The 17900-nt window shown below is 35.4% G+C and overlaps 2 protein-coding genes across 2 annotated transcripts; one reads left to right on the top strand and one right to left on the bottom strand.

Moving 5' to 3' along the window:
* The first annotated feature begins 742 nt into the window (after window positions 1–742).
* Window positions 743–2207, top strand: LOC103953561. Its single transcript, XM_048578781.1, has one exon. It carries the CDS (start codon window positions 788–790, stop codon window positions 1088–1090), a length of 303 nt encoding a protein of 100 aa, XP_048434738.1. The 5' UTR covers window positions 743–787; the 3' UTR covers window positions 1091–2207.
* Window positions 1900–5424, bottom strand: LOC103953573 (transmembrane 9 superfamily member 8). Its single transcript, XM_009365334.3, has 7 exons — window positions 5159–5424; window positions 4369–4533; window positions 4181–4290; window positions 3973–4081; window positions 3774–3886; window positions 3516–3669; window positions 1900–3288 (listed from the first exon to the last, which is right to left on the bottom strand). The coding sequence occupies exons 1-7, from the start codon at window positions 5270–5272 to the stop codon at window positions 2131–2133; spliced, it is 1923 nt and encodes a 640-aa protein (XP_009363609.1). The 5' UTR covers window positions 5273–5424; the 3' UTR covers window positions 1900–2130.
* Window positions 5425–17900: the final 12476 nt, after the last annotated feature.

Raw genomic sequence — 17900 nt, 5'->3', positions numbered from 1 at the left:
AGTTAAAATTGCTCATTAAAAACCGCGTGGTAACTTGAGTGCATTTTGGAAAGATATATGAGAATGTTAATTGTATTCTATTTTCTTTAAGATGCGGAAATTCGAACATGAAACTTCTTTATGTCGAATCTAATTTAACAAATTAGTCGATGAAATTCGACTTTAAGACCTCTTTAGCCTAATTCAATTTGACAATTGATGAAGTTCGAATGTGAGAACTCTTTCAGCTTACCTCTAACAATTTCTATGGAGAACTCTTGAAAAATAAACAAATAGGAATAATCTCTTGGAAAGAATTCGGGTTCAAATTGACCCAACGGGTTTCTGAAAATTTTGAAAACATTTCAAAACCTAATTTTATTTTCACTCAAGAAATAGCACTAAAGCTGAAATATAATACTAATAAATAAATAAAATAATGATTTTAGTTGTGTCCAAGCAACGAGAGTGTAACCGGCATACGAAGTAGTACATCACGTATCATTATATAAATGGTGTTATGTATGTTAAAAATTTAATAAATTAAAAAATAAAATTTCCACCATTTACTTTAAAACACGTGATGTACCACTCGTGTTCCCGTCACAACAAAAAATTTTCCCCAAGCAACATGCACTAGTTGAGTTGTCGTAATAGCTAGGGTTACACGAACGCACTACGTGTCAAGTGACGGAGCATGCACCCTAAACGTGTCAACAAGTCCAGTTCCTCTTCTTCAAATGTCTGGAGTCACGGTTTCAACTGATTTATACAAAATAGCATTAACACAACCAAGGCAGAGAGAGAGATGGCGGGGGATGAAGATTGGAGGAAAACGGCAGAGACGACAAAAATGAGTTCGGAGGAAGTGAAGAGAGCTGGACTGGAGGGAGCACAGAGGCCTCCCGGTCATAACCCCGGCGGTGTTCTTCACCAGCGACGCGGTCTCCCCTTTGGCCCTATCACCATGGCAGTTACCGGCTTCCTCATTGTCGGCGCCATCGGCTACTTCACCCTGTACACCCTCAAAAAGCCCGAAGCCACCGCCGGAGATGTTGTCAAGGTCTCCGCCAATGTTGCCACCCCGGAGGACACTAGCCCAAGGAAGTAGCGCCTCAGGTCCTCCTCAGAACTGTGTATTTTGTATTTTTACCTTCTTCATGCTTTTTGACATTCGAAGATGTGGCGCGCGGTTCTTAATTGTAGCAGTAATTTTAACAAAATGAAATCGCATTTTTGTTTTTGAATAATAGTTGTGTTCATCCGCCCGGTCGGTTCTTAATTGTACCAGTTTAATTAGGATTTTCTACCCTTCAAATTTCCTCCCGTTACTTCTCTTCTCACACTTTTCTGAGCCTCTCTATAAAGAAGTCGCATTTTTCTGTCTTTTAATATAAAGAAGTTAAGACAAAATGTTGACGTAACTTTACCGTAACAGATAACTGAAGAAAATGGAGGAATTTCTATTTATGACAATTTAAGAAAGAAATCCGATCTAATTCGAATGTTGTATGCAACTTGATCTCTGCTCAATTGTGACACCAACAACGTGAGAGTTGCAGCGTCGTTATCACATGTCTGTCGGGGAGAGCCATGATATCCCCATCCAACGACAAACTTTTTGGGTCCATCTTATAAAAGTTAGCCCTCCGTCATAGGACCCTCCGTTTAAGAGTGGCAGAGACGGTGAACTGCCTTTTACTGCCTTCCACAAATACACTGTTAATTATTTGCCCTCTTCAATTCATTCAAACAGACGGCCCAAAATTGACATGCACTGTTAATTATTGTCCTCTTCAATTCATTCAAACAGACGGCGGCGTGCAGAAGGTCAAAAAGGATTTGTGTGGAGTGCACTCCCATCCAACAGACGATTGCAAATGTAAGTAAAACCATGAAAATGGCAGTGTAGAAGTAGTCTTGAAAAATAAACAAATAGAAATATAAGAAAATATGACCTTGTCGGCTTTTTGTCATGGTTCAAAATTGAGCACAAATAGGATACATTTTCGACAGCACAAGAATCCAAAGTTAATTGCAAAATCTTACACTACTTGAAGAGATATTACCATCTGTTTGCATCTTCTGGGGAAGGGGGAGAGGAAGAGGAGATATCACACCTTGCCGAGCCCCAGTTTTGAGTTTATTTGTCTAGTCGATCTTCACCGATGAGTAGATGAGCCTCGTGAACCAAAAGCAGGCGTAGAAGCCAATGGTTCCAGTGACAACAAAGAATGCATAAGATGCAATGAGCATGTATCCAAAGTATAAGAGGGCCGACACCAGCTTTGAGATTTCGAGCTTTGTGAAGAAGTAGAATGTGGCGTAGAGGAAGAGGTACAGAGCCGATGAGCCCGATGTGAGGTATGATCTCCACCACCACAAGTAATCTTCGCTGCACAACTGGAAGTAGCAGAGGACGATGGTGATCTCAGCGCATGTGATGATGAGGATGATGAAGACCAAGAAGAGGAAACCGAAGATGTAGTAGAACTGGTTCAGCCAGATCGAAGTCAGGATGAAGAATAGTTCGATGAAAACTGCTCCGAATGGGAGGATCCCTCCAATTAGAATCGAGAAAATTGGGTTCATGTACCAGGCTTGTTCTGGGATCTGTCTTGGGATTTTGTTTGTCTTCACTGGATCCTCAAGTGCTGGCTTCCTGAATCCAACATAGCCTCCCACAAATACGAGTGGGACTGAGATTCCGAACCATAAAAAGACCAGGGCAAACATTGTGCCGAATGGCACAGCTCCAGATGATTTCTGGCCCCAAATTAGAGTGTTCAAGACAATGAAAATGGCAGAGACGGTTGCTGGGAACATGACTGCAGTCCTGAAAGCAATTTTCTTCCATTCTGTACCTTTAAACATCTTGTATAAGCGAGCAGAGGCATAACCGGCGAAAATTCCCATGAAGACAAAAAGCAAGAGCATTGCAGTCATAAGACCACCCCGGTTCGATGGGGAGAGGAAACCAAGGACAGCAAAGATCATTGTCACCAGTATCATTCCAAAGAACTGAACACCAGTTCCAACATATACACACAGCAATTCAGAGTTATTTGGAGCCCTGAAAACATCCCCGTGGACAAGTTTCCATCCTGTCTCTTCTTGCGCTTCTTCCTGGGTCTCAAGTTCATTATACTTGGAGATATCACGGTAGAGTGTTCTTAGCATAATCATCGCTACCATACCCGAAAGGAAGAGGACAATCATCAATGAGTTGACAATTGAAAACCAATGGATTTGGTCGTCACTCATCAGTAGATAAGCATCCCATCTGGAAGCCCACTTCACATCACTCTCCTAAACAAGTAAACATGAAAAGAAGCATCCCATGAGATGACTAGTTCCTCAGAAATGACAAAGTATGTTCAACACCATTTACATCAGAAATATTAGTTCAATGGACTTCCGATATTAGTTCATGACACAAATATGATGTTATAATAAGTAGACAGTAGACAGTAAATTATGAGTTATAATTCTCCAATGTACAAATACTGAGTAAAACTTTAAATTACAAAGCTCACCTGGAATTCAACATCATAGGTAAAAATGATTTCTTGCTTCTCGGCAACCTCTTGAGGAGAGTTAGAATTAACAACAGTGTGTTTCGAATGGGGGTCACAGGTAGTTAAACGAGTCTGTGCATCATTCCATTTCCCTTCGTATTCATGTTTAACACTGGACATTCAACAGTCAAACAAACCATATTACCAACTGACACTTTAGAAAGAAGATTCAGCAAGGACTCGTTCAGGAGAAAAGGAATGCCTGAAAAAACTGACCTGAACGGTTTAACCTCAAATCCCACAATTCTTGCTGTTTCAGTTTGCGAATCTCTATGGTATTTCACAGTAAATGCCAGATGGTTGTGGATGAAGTACTTCTCTTCTTTGCTCTGAGCACAATCACATAGTGTAAGAAAGAGAAAAACATAATCCCCCGAACAAGAAAGTTATTTGGTGCCAACAACCATGGACATACCCCAGCATAATGGCCTTTGAGCCCAACATGGAATCCAAGCTGATAAACAGTAGGAGCTTCTTGATCTCGCCTTTGAATGGGAACGACTAGAGGTAGATTATCAAGGATCCTGTCATAAAGAAAAAAGTTTTAATAAGAGATGCGACTTCATTGCAGTTCCTCTTATCTAATCTAATAGAATAAATCATTTAAAGGGTCAGAAAAATACATGTTCACTCGATACTCGTCATCTATCTTCTCCTTAAACCGCTTCACAATTTTGGCATCAGGTGTCAACCGGCAAAGAATGTTGCACATCTGAGCCTCCCGCATTTTAAACTGCAAAAATCTCATTGTAAGTTAATGAACATAGGAGACAAGTAAGCCTTAGATTTATACGAGTGCAATAACACTAACCACATAGGGGGAGTTCTCAATTCGGTCACCACGAAGCACTTCCCCAAGATTCTCTGCACTGTCCACAATCTTCTCAGGTTTACAGTAAGGGAGAGAGTAAAATGAGTAAGGAAGCTGAGTCTTTGTGGATGTCAATTTATTCACTTTAACTTTCAAAACATCTCCCTGCATTCAAAGATCCAAGAGAACGAAATTAACACAAACATCCCCCGAGGCAAAGTAATTTGCTTGTCAGCCAAGTGATGTAAAACAAACTCGAAATTTCGAATCTAAATTATGAAATATTCAAACCATAAACAGCATTTGTAATCCAGTGAGACCTATACGACGGTCTTCTTAGAGTACTTGCTTAGGGCACATACAGATCGATATCGGACCAACCGAGATCTGATGTGCCGCGAATTACTATATTACATTACTCTAAGCATTAAAAGTATTAATAAAACACAGCCTAAGCAAATCGAAGAAATATGCAGAGCAAAAGAACACATACCAAAACCTACAAATCTCAGGATTTGAACTATGCTAAAGGTCAACTAAACTTAATTCGACCATCATTTCAATAGCAAACCAATCGAATTCACGATAACCTATTCTCCAATCCTTCAATTTTCCTCCATTTTCTGAGCAACCAAACAGACGAAACCTAACACTAGGTCGCAGATCTGAATAGTGAACACACAGATCACTCATTTCATACACAAAGACATCCAATTTGTACAACAACAAAAAAAATCGAATTAAATTAAATTAAATTAAGGGTTGGGTTTGTCGGCGATTGAGAGCTGACCTTGATGAAGTCCTCCGGAGCGACGCCGGGGAGGTAGAAGGAGTGGGCGCCATGGACGAGAAGTAGGAAGATCGCAGAGATCGCCAGGACTGCCGGGGATCTACGAGACGCCATGGCCTCCGACTGAGGGAGAGAGAGAGCAGAGGAGGGGGTGTGCAGATCTGGAGGACGAGGAGTCCGTTTCTTGGTTGCTGTTTAATAGTTGGATTCGTATTTGTCTGTTGCGTAGAAATAATTATAACTAAAAAAATAGCAAAATTAGAGTCGAAGGAAAATAAAATATTATAAAGGGGACAGAGAAGGAAACTGGAAGGAGGGGTGGACTCGCTGTTTTATCTCCGGTGAGATCTGGTGCGGTGTGATGCTTCTGAGTCGTGTGTCTTGATTGCGCCACGTCAGTCCCTTGTATATAAAGGAAAGATCAAGTCATGAATCATGATGGTGAATAAGATTCTCTTCTTTAACTCAGTATGTACTTGTTTAAAGTAGCAAAATATCCTTCTTCTTTTTTTTGGCAAACAAGTAGTAAAATATCATTTGTAATAAAATTCATATATCTTTATTATTAATTAATGAAATTTTCTTTATCAACTAAAAGATAGTAGAAAGATAGTTAGTCCTCTATCACATAAAAAAAAATGATAGGCAATAATGTAATGTCATAGGTCCAAATTTTACTATTTTTTATTAAAACATCACCTACCAGTGATGTTAAAATACATTCAATATTAAAAAAAAAAACAACAAAAAAAAAACCAAAAACAAAAACCTCTCACTCCCCCAACGTTCTCTCTCTTTCTCCTTCTCATTTTCTAAAAAAATATGTTCATACACATAAAATGTGTAGGCAAATGCTAGTGTACATATAAAAAATTAACAATTTTAATAACTGATAATATCATTGTGACAAATTATTTATTATTTTATACGTATAAATGGTTAAACAACCTTTATATATTACGATTAATAAAATAAATATACCAATATGTGCAAATATTGGCCCTTGAATATTATTAAATTTCATCTTAACTAGATCCTTTACCTTTATGAATTTGCCAATTTGCTATGGAACCCTTTCACCAGCTTTCCCTTCCTTTCCTTTTACGTCAACACAACGACATGTCGTTTTGCAATTTTTATGTCAACTTATATATGATGTAACGTGAAGCCATTGCGTTATACCACTTTAGCAGTTTAGTGCCTGAAATTATGGGTTGAATCTGGAAATAGCAAAAAGATGAGTAGGACAGATCAATGAATCCAAGATTTAGCATCATCTGCAGATTCTGCACTAATTGTTTATTCTTCTTTTAATTTTTCTTTAATTTATTCAATTCAATGGTTAAAAATAAATTTATTATCTCTATTAATTAATAAAATATTTATTGTCAATCAAAATCCTATAAAATTACTAGTTTAATCCTCTAATTAAAACAGAACATGAATAAGAAATATGGGTCAGAAATTTAATTTCACAAACCAAATTTTGCTGTTTTTTTTTTTTTCAAAGCCTTACAAATATGTAATCCTAACATATCTATAATTAAAATAAAATAAAAATAAAAAAATTTTCACTCCCACATTCTCTATCCCTCTCTTCCTCTCTTCTTCTATTTCAAAAGCAAAAATAAAAAATTTTCTCACACTTTGTGTGTCCCCCATATGCTAGTGTTATATAATACCGTGTTACGCACTGTCAAACCATTAAAGACCTAACTCGAGAAGGCTTGACAAAAACCCTTAAGTACTTCCTGCAAAATCTTATCATGTTATGGTCCTCATTTGGTGGCTTGGCATGGACTAAAGAAACTTCAAATTATTTTAGAGAAAAACTAATGAAAGGGAGTTGAAAATTTTGAGTTTTAACGATAAAGACAAAATAAAGGATAAAGTAAATAGTATCAAGTTTGACTTTTTAATGTAAAAATGTGATTTTTCGTTAAAATGAACAGTATGTTGGGGCCAATATTTTTCAGTGTATTGTGTTTTGCAAGTCTAGTCTATAGTTTCATGACTCAATAGGATTGGTTTGGACTCAAGTTTATCCCCTTTTTTCCACCAAAGGAGCCGATTTTTCCATGACTTGAGAAACAAGCATACATAAATTATAAGCATTATCTGGAGTGATTGGATGCGAAATATATATAGGTGAATTATTAAGTCCACGGATAAAAAATCAATCTCAACCGTGGAGAGGCGGTGGAAACTGCCACCTCTGTGCAATTCTATGGAAGGATGAGTTGTGTAATAGAGATCGAAAAGAAGCCAATAGTGCCAACACTGTTTAATTCGTGAGGACAGATTTGTGTCGGTGATTTGTCGGAAGTTTGGTTTTGCTGCCAACCTATGAACTGGAGATGGGCCTTTAGTCGGTGCATAAGTTTTCATGGCCTTTTGGTATAGAGGCGGGCTAACAGCCCAAAACACAAAAAAACCCAACAAATGGAAAGATTTAAAGTCAAAGATCACAGGTGCCCAATGTACATCGATCCCGTTCTTTAACTAGAGAACACGGTCTGATACATCAAGTTAAAAAAAATAATCGAATAGAAATTTATTTTTTAAGTTTCCAACGTATTCTTTTATTACACTTAGTGTGTTGACTAATATTTCCAGCACATTGAAAAATCTCTCCTTGAACGACAATTAGGCAGAGTGTATTCAAAATTTGCCAGCATATTATTGCATACTTATTAGCATTGGACTTGATTAAGTTTTTCATTATCTTAATGTTAAGCTCATGCAGCTGCTGCATGCATTTTCTTCCGTCCGGTACATCCACTTCTACTCTCGTAATTTTGCTCTCTCCAACATTATTGATATGATCATAATTGGTTTTCAAGGAATTTCCTTTTTAATTATCTCTGTATGATCGTTTTTTTGGCCGCGGTTTTGGGCAAAGAAAATGCTCAAACACTAGAGATAAGGCATCGTTGCTTTGTTTTAGGGCGGGGATTGTTTCGGAACCCCGTCATGCTTTTGAGGACTGGAATTCTCCTCTGGTGTTCGTGTTTGTATTGGTCAGGTGTCAGGTCAGGTGCAACAAAGCTAGAGACCAATCTTCCAATCTTCTTGACGGAAACATTGCTCCCAACTTGGTTTACTTCTACCGTGGTCCAACATTAGGCCAGGGCCGTTCCTAAGATTATGGGGCCAATGAAAATATTTAGAGGGCTCTAATTTCCAACAATCATCCAAACATTGTATATTGATTTATGAAAATGATTAATTACTCTGAAAAATCCATTTCTATATCGAGTTAACGATTCTTGAGAATTGTAGAAGAAATAATATATTATGAAGAAATCAAACTAAAACAAAATGTAATCATAATACATTCTTGAGAATTGTATTAATATATATCATTCAAAAAATTACTCTTCTCGCGTTTTTAACTTGATTAGTTAATAATGACTAACCTTCAAGAACTTGAATTAGCTGGAAATAATTGGCAATCTTTCTACCAATCTTGTACAAATTCATTCAGAAGTTAATCTTGTTTATGGTGGAATTCCTTCTCAAATCTTGTCAACCTCAAACTTGTCTAGTAAACTTTTAAATGGAACCATCCCAAAATCGAGTTCAAGGAAGCGTAAAAGATAAATAAATAAAACTTATTCTAAAAATGTATGTTTTAATCCACATCAACACATTTGACAATTTTTGCATGCAAACAACATAAACAAGGTAATGGGAAGTGAATTTTGAGTTTCAAAAAGTAAAGTAACGACTTTTAAATTTGTATGAGCAAAATAAAATCAAAAACCAAACTATGCCGAATGACATAGCTAGAAAGGGTTTATTTGTCGAACAATTCAGACTCTGACGAGATTCCATCTGCTTTTGGTGACGTTCCCAACTAGATTTGTCAAAAAAATGCGTAAGTAGAGATTGCAAATTAGAATTAGAGAAGATATCACAAAATGCATCAATGTTCGGCTTCGGAAAGTCTCCACGCTGCTAATCCAACCAAGACAGCCTCTACCGACGACAACAAAATAGAGGTTGGATTTAGATATCCATGCTTTTGTTTTAGGGTTCGTTTAAAATATCTCAACCCTCTTACATCTCTATTAAACAAAATCATTATATATCAACAATCAGTAAGATTTTTTTAAACGCTGAGTGATGATAAGGAACACGTCATGATCGATTTTTTTTAACTTTGAACATATATTTGAAGTCTTCATCAAGTAAGTCTTGAGAAGTACTGATTTTTTTTTCTTTTTTTTTTTTTTTTTTGGTTTGGAAGGAATGATTCCAACTTTTTTTCTATTTCCCCAAACGAATCGGCAATTTTCTACACTTAATAAAATCGAAAAAAAAAATCAGAATTAATGTTTTTTTTTTAATATTAAGTTTTCAAAAACAAACCAAATTGACTTATAAAATATTTATGTTTTTTTTTTTTTTTTATCGAAGCTTATGCTTAACCAAGTTGCGAGAATAAATCAAAAACGATATTTTATTATTTTTATATTGGACTGCTAGTGGATTTGGATTGTACGTATGTGTCAAAACATTCACATACCTAGCCCTAATAAAGTTTTGGTTACAGTTTCCATAGTCTGTCAAATGGCAATTCGCATCCAACCTCCCGCCGACTTGCTCTCAAAGTTTAGGTTTCCGTTCTTCCAATTTCTAAAAAGCAAAGTAGCGAAATCGTGACTTCTCTGATAACAATGCAACATGACAATCACAGTAGTGGAAGAACTTGCACATTATCGTAAATTTAAAAATTAACTAAATATTTTAAGTAAAAAAATTAAAAGACTTGCATCTTCAACGGCATAGGGAATTGTGATGGCACAAGGTGGTCAAACATAGATGCCAATATAAATTCCCATATATCAAAAAAGAAATTAATATTTTATTTGTGAAGTGGCCATGGTTATCCTGCCCAAGGGCCAAATATTGAAGCTGAATGTTACGTTTTATTCTCAAGATTGAGGTTGGGTTTAGATATCTCAAGCCTCTCATCACATCATATTACATAAAAACAATTGGAGCAAAATATATTTAAAGCCTAGTTTACCATAAAATCCTTTTTAAATCATCACAGAGCTTTTCAGTTCCAGAATTTAAACGATTATTCTCTGCTCAATTATGTTCAATATTATTGGTGAAGATAATAAAAACGAAGTTTTCAAGTGTGCACTGTGCACGTTGCATCAACTTTAAGCATATAGCTAGACCCTTCATCAATTAGAGCAACGGTCGAATAATACGAACTGAATGCATCATTCATATCCATCACTTTATAGCTCACCTCATTTGTGTTATTCATTAATTTTCATTGAAATACATTATCAATCTCTATTTCAATTCTGAGAGAGAACGAAAATGGGACTAATCAACCCACCGGTGACGTTAATTTGAAACGATTAAACAATTACCATGAACATATTAACATGCAGTTAGGAAAAAAATGCATGAACACAGTTTTAAAAAAGATTTCATGGCAAGTTAGGCTTTTATATATGTTTTAATTGTTAATATGTTATTATTTTGTTTTTTTATAGGTATGCGTTTAAGTATTGTCTGTTTATATAATGATCTTGTTTTATAGAATGTGGTAAGAGGCTTGAGATATCTTAAATGTAACATCTCATATCGATCAACGGATAGAAAGTGATGTACCTTATATGTACATGTCTACCTTCATATAGCACAAAGCTTTTTGAGGACTCACTGGCTTCAGATTCCATCAGAACTCCAAAGTTTAAGCGAGTTCGGACGAGAGCAATCCCAAGATGGATGACCCACTAGGAAAACCGTAAGGACGTGGTCGGAGTCCAAAGCAGACAATATCATGTTACAGCATAATCGGGACTGGAATGTGACATTAAACTTGACCTCAATCGCGTGCATGAAAATCTAAATTCAAATTCAATATTTGTTGTCGGGGGTAGAGGTCGTCTTGGACGGATGAACACGGAAACGGCCACTTCTCAACCATAAAATCCTAAGTCAAATATTTATTCCTTTTTTAATATATTGTTACTTATATTTCCTCAAAGCATACCTAATATTAGCGGTAGTTTTAGACATCTCTACATATATATGACCCCTGCCATCACAATCGCCACTAACCGTTGAAGATAACATCAGGTAAGTCATAAATTTTTGAGTTATTTTTTAAATATTTTTTAATCATTTTTAAATTACTTATAACGTGTAGGCTCTCCTATCACTGCGATTGCCATGTTGCATTGCTATCAACAAACGAGAAATAAAGATTTCGCCATTTTGTTATTTTGGAAATTAGAAGAGAGGGACCCTACATCTGGAAGCAAGTGGATGCGAATGTGTCGAGCTATACAAATTGGACATAAAACATTACTAGGGCTAGGTATGTGGATGTTTCGACACTTAGAGTAGTTCCACCGAGAGGCGGTTAGGCTGACACTTAACCAAAAATCAAGGTTGGTATTCAGTCAATCCACTCCAGTCCGTTCCATTGCCTGGCATCCAACCCAAAATTGACAAATCTTGGGACTGATCCATCTGATGTCAGAGTGGCGTCGGAGGGCATATGACGTCAGCCTTTTTTTTTTTTTTTTTTTTTTGCGCCAGAGAGGGAGTTGTTGCGGTGGTTGAGGAGCAGAGCTGGTCAAGGCGGGAGAGGGTGTCAGGAGGGAAGGAGCCACGGAGGGAGAAGGACTGAAGGACGAAGCGACAACGTCAGAGGTGTGGAGATGCAGGAGGACAAAGCGACGACATTGAAGAACAAGAGGTGTAGAGGAGCTTGTTGTTGAGGTCGGCTTGAGATTTGAAGGATAGGAGGGCAACGACATCGAAGGATGGGAGGAGGAGGTTTGGAGGTGACGGTGGGAATGGATTATTTGTGCTGGGGTGGATGGCGTACAGGAAGGGAAGGGAAGGGTGGAAGATGAGAAAATAAAAATATTTTAATAATAATAATAATATTTTATTTTTTTATAAAGTTAGAAATTAAAAATAAATTTTTTATAATAAAAAATAAAAAAATTTTAATAAATTAACTAGGCTATTTTTTTAGAGGTAGAGATGTTTTGGCCTATTACTGTTCACTAGAGTCTATTACTATTCACTTGAGTGGATAAATGCGTTAGGTGCTGGCGCAAAATCTTTAAGGATGGAATTGCTCTTACAAACAAATCAAAACCAATGCCAGTTGAATATAAAAATGATGAAATATAGTTTTTGGTTGATCGGAACTTGATCGAACATAAACATCAGCGTGTAAGTCAATTTGGTTTGTCCCTAAATGATTTTATTTTATTTTTCAAAAATCAGAATGACTGGTTTTTTTTGTTTTCATTTTGGTAGAGAAGTGTCGATTCGTTTGAGGAAATAGAGAGAAAATTGGAAACATTTCTTCCAAACAAAAAAAAAAATATGCTCAAAGTTAATATATATGCTAAAAAAAAAAATTGGAAACACTGCTCGTCTTCCCCAATAAGATGGATTATTATTTGAAGATGTAGATGGATTATAACCTTTAGAATCATAAGACATAGAGCTCAGTGATTCTTTAGAAAATATTTAATGATGAGTGATGCTTTTATATGTGTTCCAATCTTATTATACACAATGGAATCAACTACTGGTTGCTAATATTAAATAATTTTGTTTTATAAGGATGTGGTAAAAGGGTTGAGGTATATTAAGCGAACATGAAAATCTAAACCCAACATTGATCTTTGTGATCGTTGGTAGAGGCCTTCTTGGCCAATTGGAGAAGCATTTGGCCATATCCAACCGATAAAACACCAAACAACAATGAAGTTTTATCTCATTATATTGGGTTAGCTGTATTAATCTTATAACATCATCGCGCTCAATTTTGCACCAACTTATTGTCAAAATAATCCAACACAAATTTAAAAATTCCTCCAAAAACAAGCACAAACCCTTAAAAAAATGCATAAAATTCCTAGCTAAATGGTCACTTAGATGACCAGAGAAAGGATAAAATCAAGGAAAGAGAGGAAAAAATAGACTTGCCTGTTAAGAAATCTCGCTCAGTTGGTTCTCGAGAGGGTGCACACCGTGCTCTAGAAGGGCGGTAGGGTTTATATTTTTCTTGTTGAAGGATGTAGGGTTTATATGGAGAATAAAGAAAGGATGAAGTTGTAGATAATAGCACGTGGCACGGCGTGGTTGGTTCAAAATTTTATCGAAATATATTTTCAAGTATTTTAAATGAACAATGACACGTGATGTTACAAGATTAGTTAAAAATCATATCGAAATCTATTTACAAAATTTACACTTTCGAACAATAACATGTGGTGTGACGATATTAATTAAAAATCATTTATGAAATTAAAAATAAAATTCTATTCTATATTTTCTAAAAAAAAATATCAATTCGCAGTTACTATTCACTAAAAGGCAACAATTAACTTGCTATAGCACTGGGAGTAATAGAATAGCTGATATTTTAGGAGTGAAGTGCTTAGGATTCTTGTTAGGGTAAGAATGAGGAGGAGAGGCGGGGGCGCTGGATTTACTAGCGTAACAAATGACGAGGCTATTTTGGACATTTGACCCACGGGTTGGACTCAACTGAAAAGTGTTGAAGTTGTTTTGGGTGCTTCTGTAATTTTGCAAAAGTTTTGGCCAAATTGCAATTTTTGAAAGTTGGAGTGGTTGGGAAAGAGTAATACTAAAGAGACTGAATTTGTAGATAAAATTTTGAAAAATAAATGACATGGAAGTGATTAGTCTATTATTTAAGCGTTGATAAACGTGCTTATTCCTATTGATGACACATTATTTAGTTTGTAAATTTTGTCTACAAATTTAATTTCTCTAACATTACCCGTTGGAAAATATAAGGGAAATTAAAGGACTTGTTAATTTAGGAATTTACAACGGTTAAAGCTGAGTTGTTACTTCAACCCCGTACGAATACATAACGTAACGAAACATGATTAACACAACTCAACGCAAACATTATTCATCGCATAAGATTGTATTAAATAAACAATAACTTTTTACTTTTTCGATGAGTTGTATAAATTATTGTATTGTTTGATTCTAGATTTTATATCGACATCCATATTGATCAAGACGTAGTAGAACTAACACAACAAAAACATGAAAAGTAACACAAACACAACTTGATCGTCAAGTCACCCTACATATGATTGAGGACAGAGAAAAAACGCTAGCCAAATTTCATATTCATGGCTATAGTGTGTGTACGTGAGGGAGGGAGGGGAAGCAGAGTTTGATATGTGGGTAAGTAAATGTCGAGCTTTAAGAGCATAAAACCTGGACAGAATCTTCTCATGTGTAACCCAAACAGCACCAATCAAACCCAAAACGTGCAACTTATATTCTTCAAAACACACCAAGGCATGCATATGGTCCCCAGCATTGCCCTATTTGCTCGGCAAAAGCACATCAAACTCCTCCTCTATATATAAAGCTATGAATATCATTGGCTTGGGACCCTCTCATATTTTCTTTCTTCCTTTCTATCATATAAATCATCACTTTATGATGGTAGGCTCACGCCTACTACTAATAATTCTACTTTAGAGTAGACCCACGAGTTGACATCATGAAAAAATATGTATGCCTCAAACATGTGAATCAACATTCGAAATACTATATCGACAATTTGAGTTGTACTACAATCAATCGTTCTAAGTATGTGAGCATTTACAATCTACATCTCATTCATCATTTAAAATTATTTAAGTTATCATGTGTGAATAATATACATATCTTATTCAACTCGTGTTAAGTTTAGCACACTAAAATGCGCAAAAGGATTCGTTGCAGTACGAATACATATCCAATTCGAACACTTAAAAGTATCATAGTGGTCAACTATCGAGTGCCACATTTGGTCTACTAAGTGGTGTATCAATAGTTCAAGAATCTACTAATATGGTATCCACACCGAGTGCGTGTTGATTATACCGTAAAAATTGCAAATGTTAATCGATTCAATATATAGGTAAAAATCGTTCAAAAAAAGAAAAAAGAAAGGTAAATGAGTTTATTCTTCTTCATTCTTTTATTAAGATTTTTATTTTATTTTTATTTTTCGGAACTAACGTAGAAATAAGCTCACCAGCTAGTAACCTAATTATTTTTTTAGTATAAAAATATATTTTACACTAAGAAGAGGAGAAGTTCGACTAAGTTACACAATAAGTAATTTAATTTGATATCGAAATTTTCATTCATGAGATTCAAACCGAAGATGTCTCATTTATAAATGAAAAGAAATATCATCAGATCGTAATACTGAATGTCAAGAGTTCAATCAATTCTTAAGAATAAATGTTTTAAGTATGAATATATTAAGGGATAAAGTTGCAGAAGTGGTTGAGGAAAGGGACAATGATGAATCGCAGCTGTAAAGATGTGAAGGAAATGAGGGGACTTGTATTCTGAAAGGTTCCCTTGCCCAAGAAAATAAGTAAACATTTAAGCGGATTGATTACACTTGTACAAAACACTGAAACCCTATGGCTGAAAGGACCATATATAGTAGCTTAGCTAGATATTAAAAATATTGGACCAATTAAGATTAGGTCGAGGGGGAAACATTGTTCAACTTCACCATCAACACACCTATATCTGACTTTGCATAGGTGCTTGCCAGTTGCCTTTGTGAGGAGGGACCTGAATTGTCTGTCCTCTCTATCCTATATCTTTCTCATACTCTTTTATTTTTGTGATCATGATTAAGTTACGTTAATATTTTATATTTTTATTGTTTTTTATCTTATTATTTTTATAAAAAAATCAATATAAAATATTAACGTGACTTAACCGTAACCACAAAAATAAGAAGGGATGGGAAGGGTATGAGATGGAGGAGGACAGACAATTCAGGTTCTTGTAAGAAGAAACACGATTATGAAACGAATTTGTTGTTATCGTGTCGTTTTATTCAATAATACAATATTATACAACATTATTATATGTAAATTTTTTTATACAATATTATATTATTAAAGTAAAACAACGTGATAGTGAATTCATTTTTTATAAGTTGTTTTTGCATGTACCAACTTTCTCATTTTTCATTATAACAAACAACATTTTTTCTTTAGAAGAAACGAATTGCTCTTGTATCTAAACTTATTGCAACACAAAATACCTGACTAGAGCGTATTTATGTTGTTTATACAGATTATATATTATATCCCTTGATAGAATTTATGTTTTAAGGAGGAATGCTAAGGAGACTTTAATCGCGAAAGTGAGACTTTGTATGCACTCTCTATTACAACGATATTTTATGTTCTAATATTATAAAAATATTATGCAAAAAAACATGAGATTTCACAACTAACGAATCCCACTTTTGATAAAATCTTATTAACATTTCTCTAGTTTTGGGAGAGTCTTAGTGCTACTAAGGCTTCACCACTCACATTGCATATGGTTTGGTATTGTTATGTTTTGAAAAAAAAACTGTTTTTACTGTGCTATAAGAATAAGCTCATTTTTGCTGCTTCACGTTTTCAACTTTTTTTTCACCCAAATTTGTGAAAATAAGATGTTTTTAAGTGTTTACTAAACACTTTTTTGAGCTCAATTTTTTTTATACCCACTTTTTATAAAAGCATCTCAATACCAAACCAGTATTAAAGCACCCCTAGCACAGCAGTAGGGTGCCCGTCAACATGGACGGATCCATATAGTGACCCGGGAGGTCCCGGGATCCTCCTAATCGTCCAACCTCCCAACTTTAAACTCAGGTTACCCCATCCATTAGCACCATTTGCCGTTCCACCACCTCAAGCTGCCTAATTTTATTTCTTCCAAATTCATTCAAGTTTTTTAATCCTAGACTCTAGTCTCAACTCCTAATTGTAATATATATGTTACATTAACAAATTTCATCTTTGTAAAGTCATTAATTGATGCATTATGTTGCTGAGGAAAATTTGTTGGTTTTATTACCTTTGAGATTAATCTTGATTATTATTATTATTATTATTTTTTTTTAAAGCGGGACAACTAGTGGTAAGTCACGGCTATCCACTCCTTATAGGGGCCTAAAAGACTCACAGAGGCATTTCAACTTTCTCATGGCCACAGTCAAGCAGACTCACTAGCTTGGAGCCTCGAACCCGGAACCTGCCTGTTTTTTGTATTTTAAGAGCCGAAATCCGCATTCTTACCACTTGGCCACTTGATGTGGTTGATTAATTTTGATTATTCAATGAACCAAATTCAATAAAAAATAGTGCTATGAAACCAAATTAGTCTAATATATTTTTTTGAACTTTTACCTTGGAACCCTCCGATCTTAAAATCCTGGATCCGCCACTGACCGTCAACATAGCCCTTAATCCAAACCTTAATCACTTATGAAATAGTAGATTTTAGGTTGGTTTTGTCAAACTTTAAACCTTCATTTTCCAAGTTTATGCCTGTACAAACTGATTAATACTGTAAATATAACTAGGTTTACGTGAATAGTAGCGCCCGACAACCATCGAACTATCACGTATGTTTCATGCATGTAACACGTTTAGTCTAATTGACAAATATAGTGGAAGTTAGGTAATTCAACTAACAGTCTTTTGACTCGTTAAGTTAATTAGTAATCATTGCCCACTAAATTAATGGCTTTTCAGAAAGTATATAAGTGCGTTTTAATCTTTAACATGCACCGGTGTAAAATATATAAGAATTTAAGAGTGAGTAAGCTAATCTTGATCACTCTCATAGGGTGAGAACAAGCTTGACCACTCTTAAGCTAGCCCAAACTTGATCC

This window comes from the organism of the source record quoted next, unplaced genomic scaffold (assembly GCF_019419815.1).
Source record: "Pyrus x bretschneideri cultivar Hongxiangsu unplaced genomic scaffold, Pyrus_bretschneideri_v1 Contig1, whole genome shotgun sequence".
Classification (NCBI taxonomy): Eukaryota; Viridiplantae; Streptophyta; class Magnoliopsida; order Rosales; family Rosaceae; genus Pyrus; species Pyrus x bretschneideri.
This window is presented reverse-complemented; position numbering and strand designations above follow the sequence as displayed.

What these genes read in the sequence shown, in the direction of transcription:
- LOC103953561 (XM_048578781.1), top strand. Translation starts at nt 788, where the DNA reads ATGGCGGGGGATGAAGATTGGAGGAAAACGGCAGAGACGACAAAAATG.
- LOC103953573 (XM_009365334.3), bottom strand. Translation starts at nt 5,272, where the DNA reads ATGGCGTCTCGTAGATCCCCGGCAGTCCTGGCGATCTCTGCGATCTTC. An exon ending in TTGAGAACTCCCCCTATGTG is followed by an intron (nt 4,291 to 4,368) that starts GTTAGTGTTATT and finishes AGATTTTTGCAG; the next exon opens with TTTAAAATGCGGGAGGCTCA. An exon ending in GACGAGTATCGAGTGAACAT is followed by an intron (nt 4,082 to 4,180) that starts GTATTTTTCTGA and finishes TCTTTATGACAG; the next exon opens with GATCCTTGATAATCTACCTC.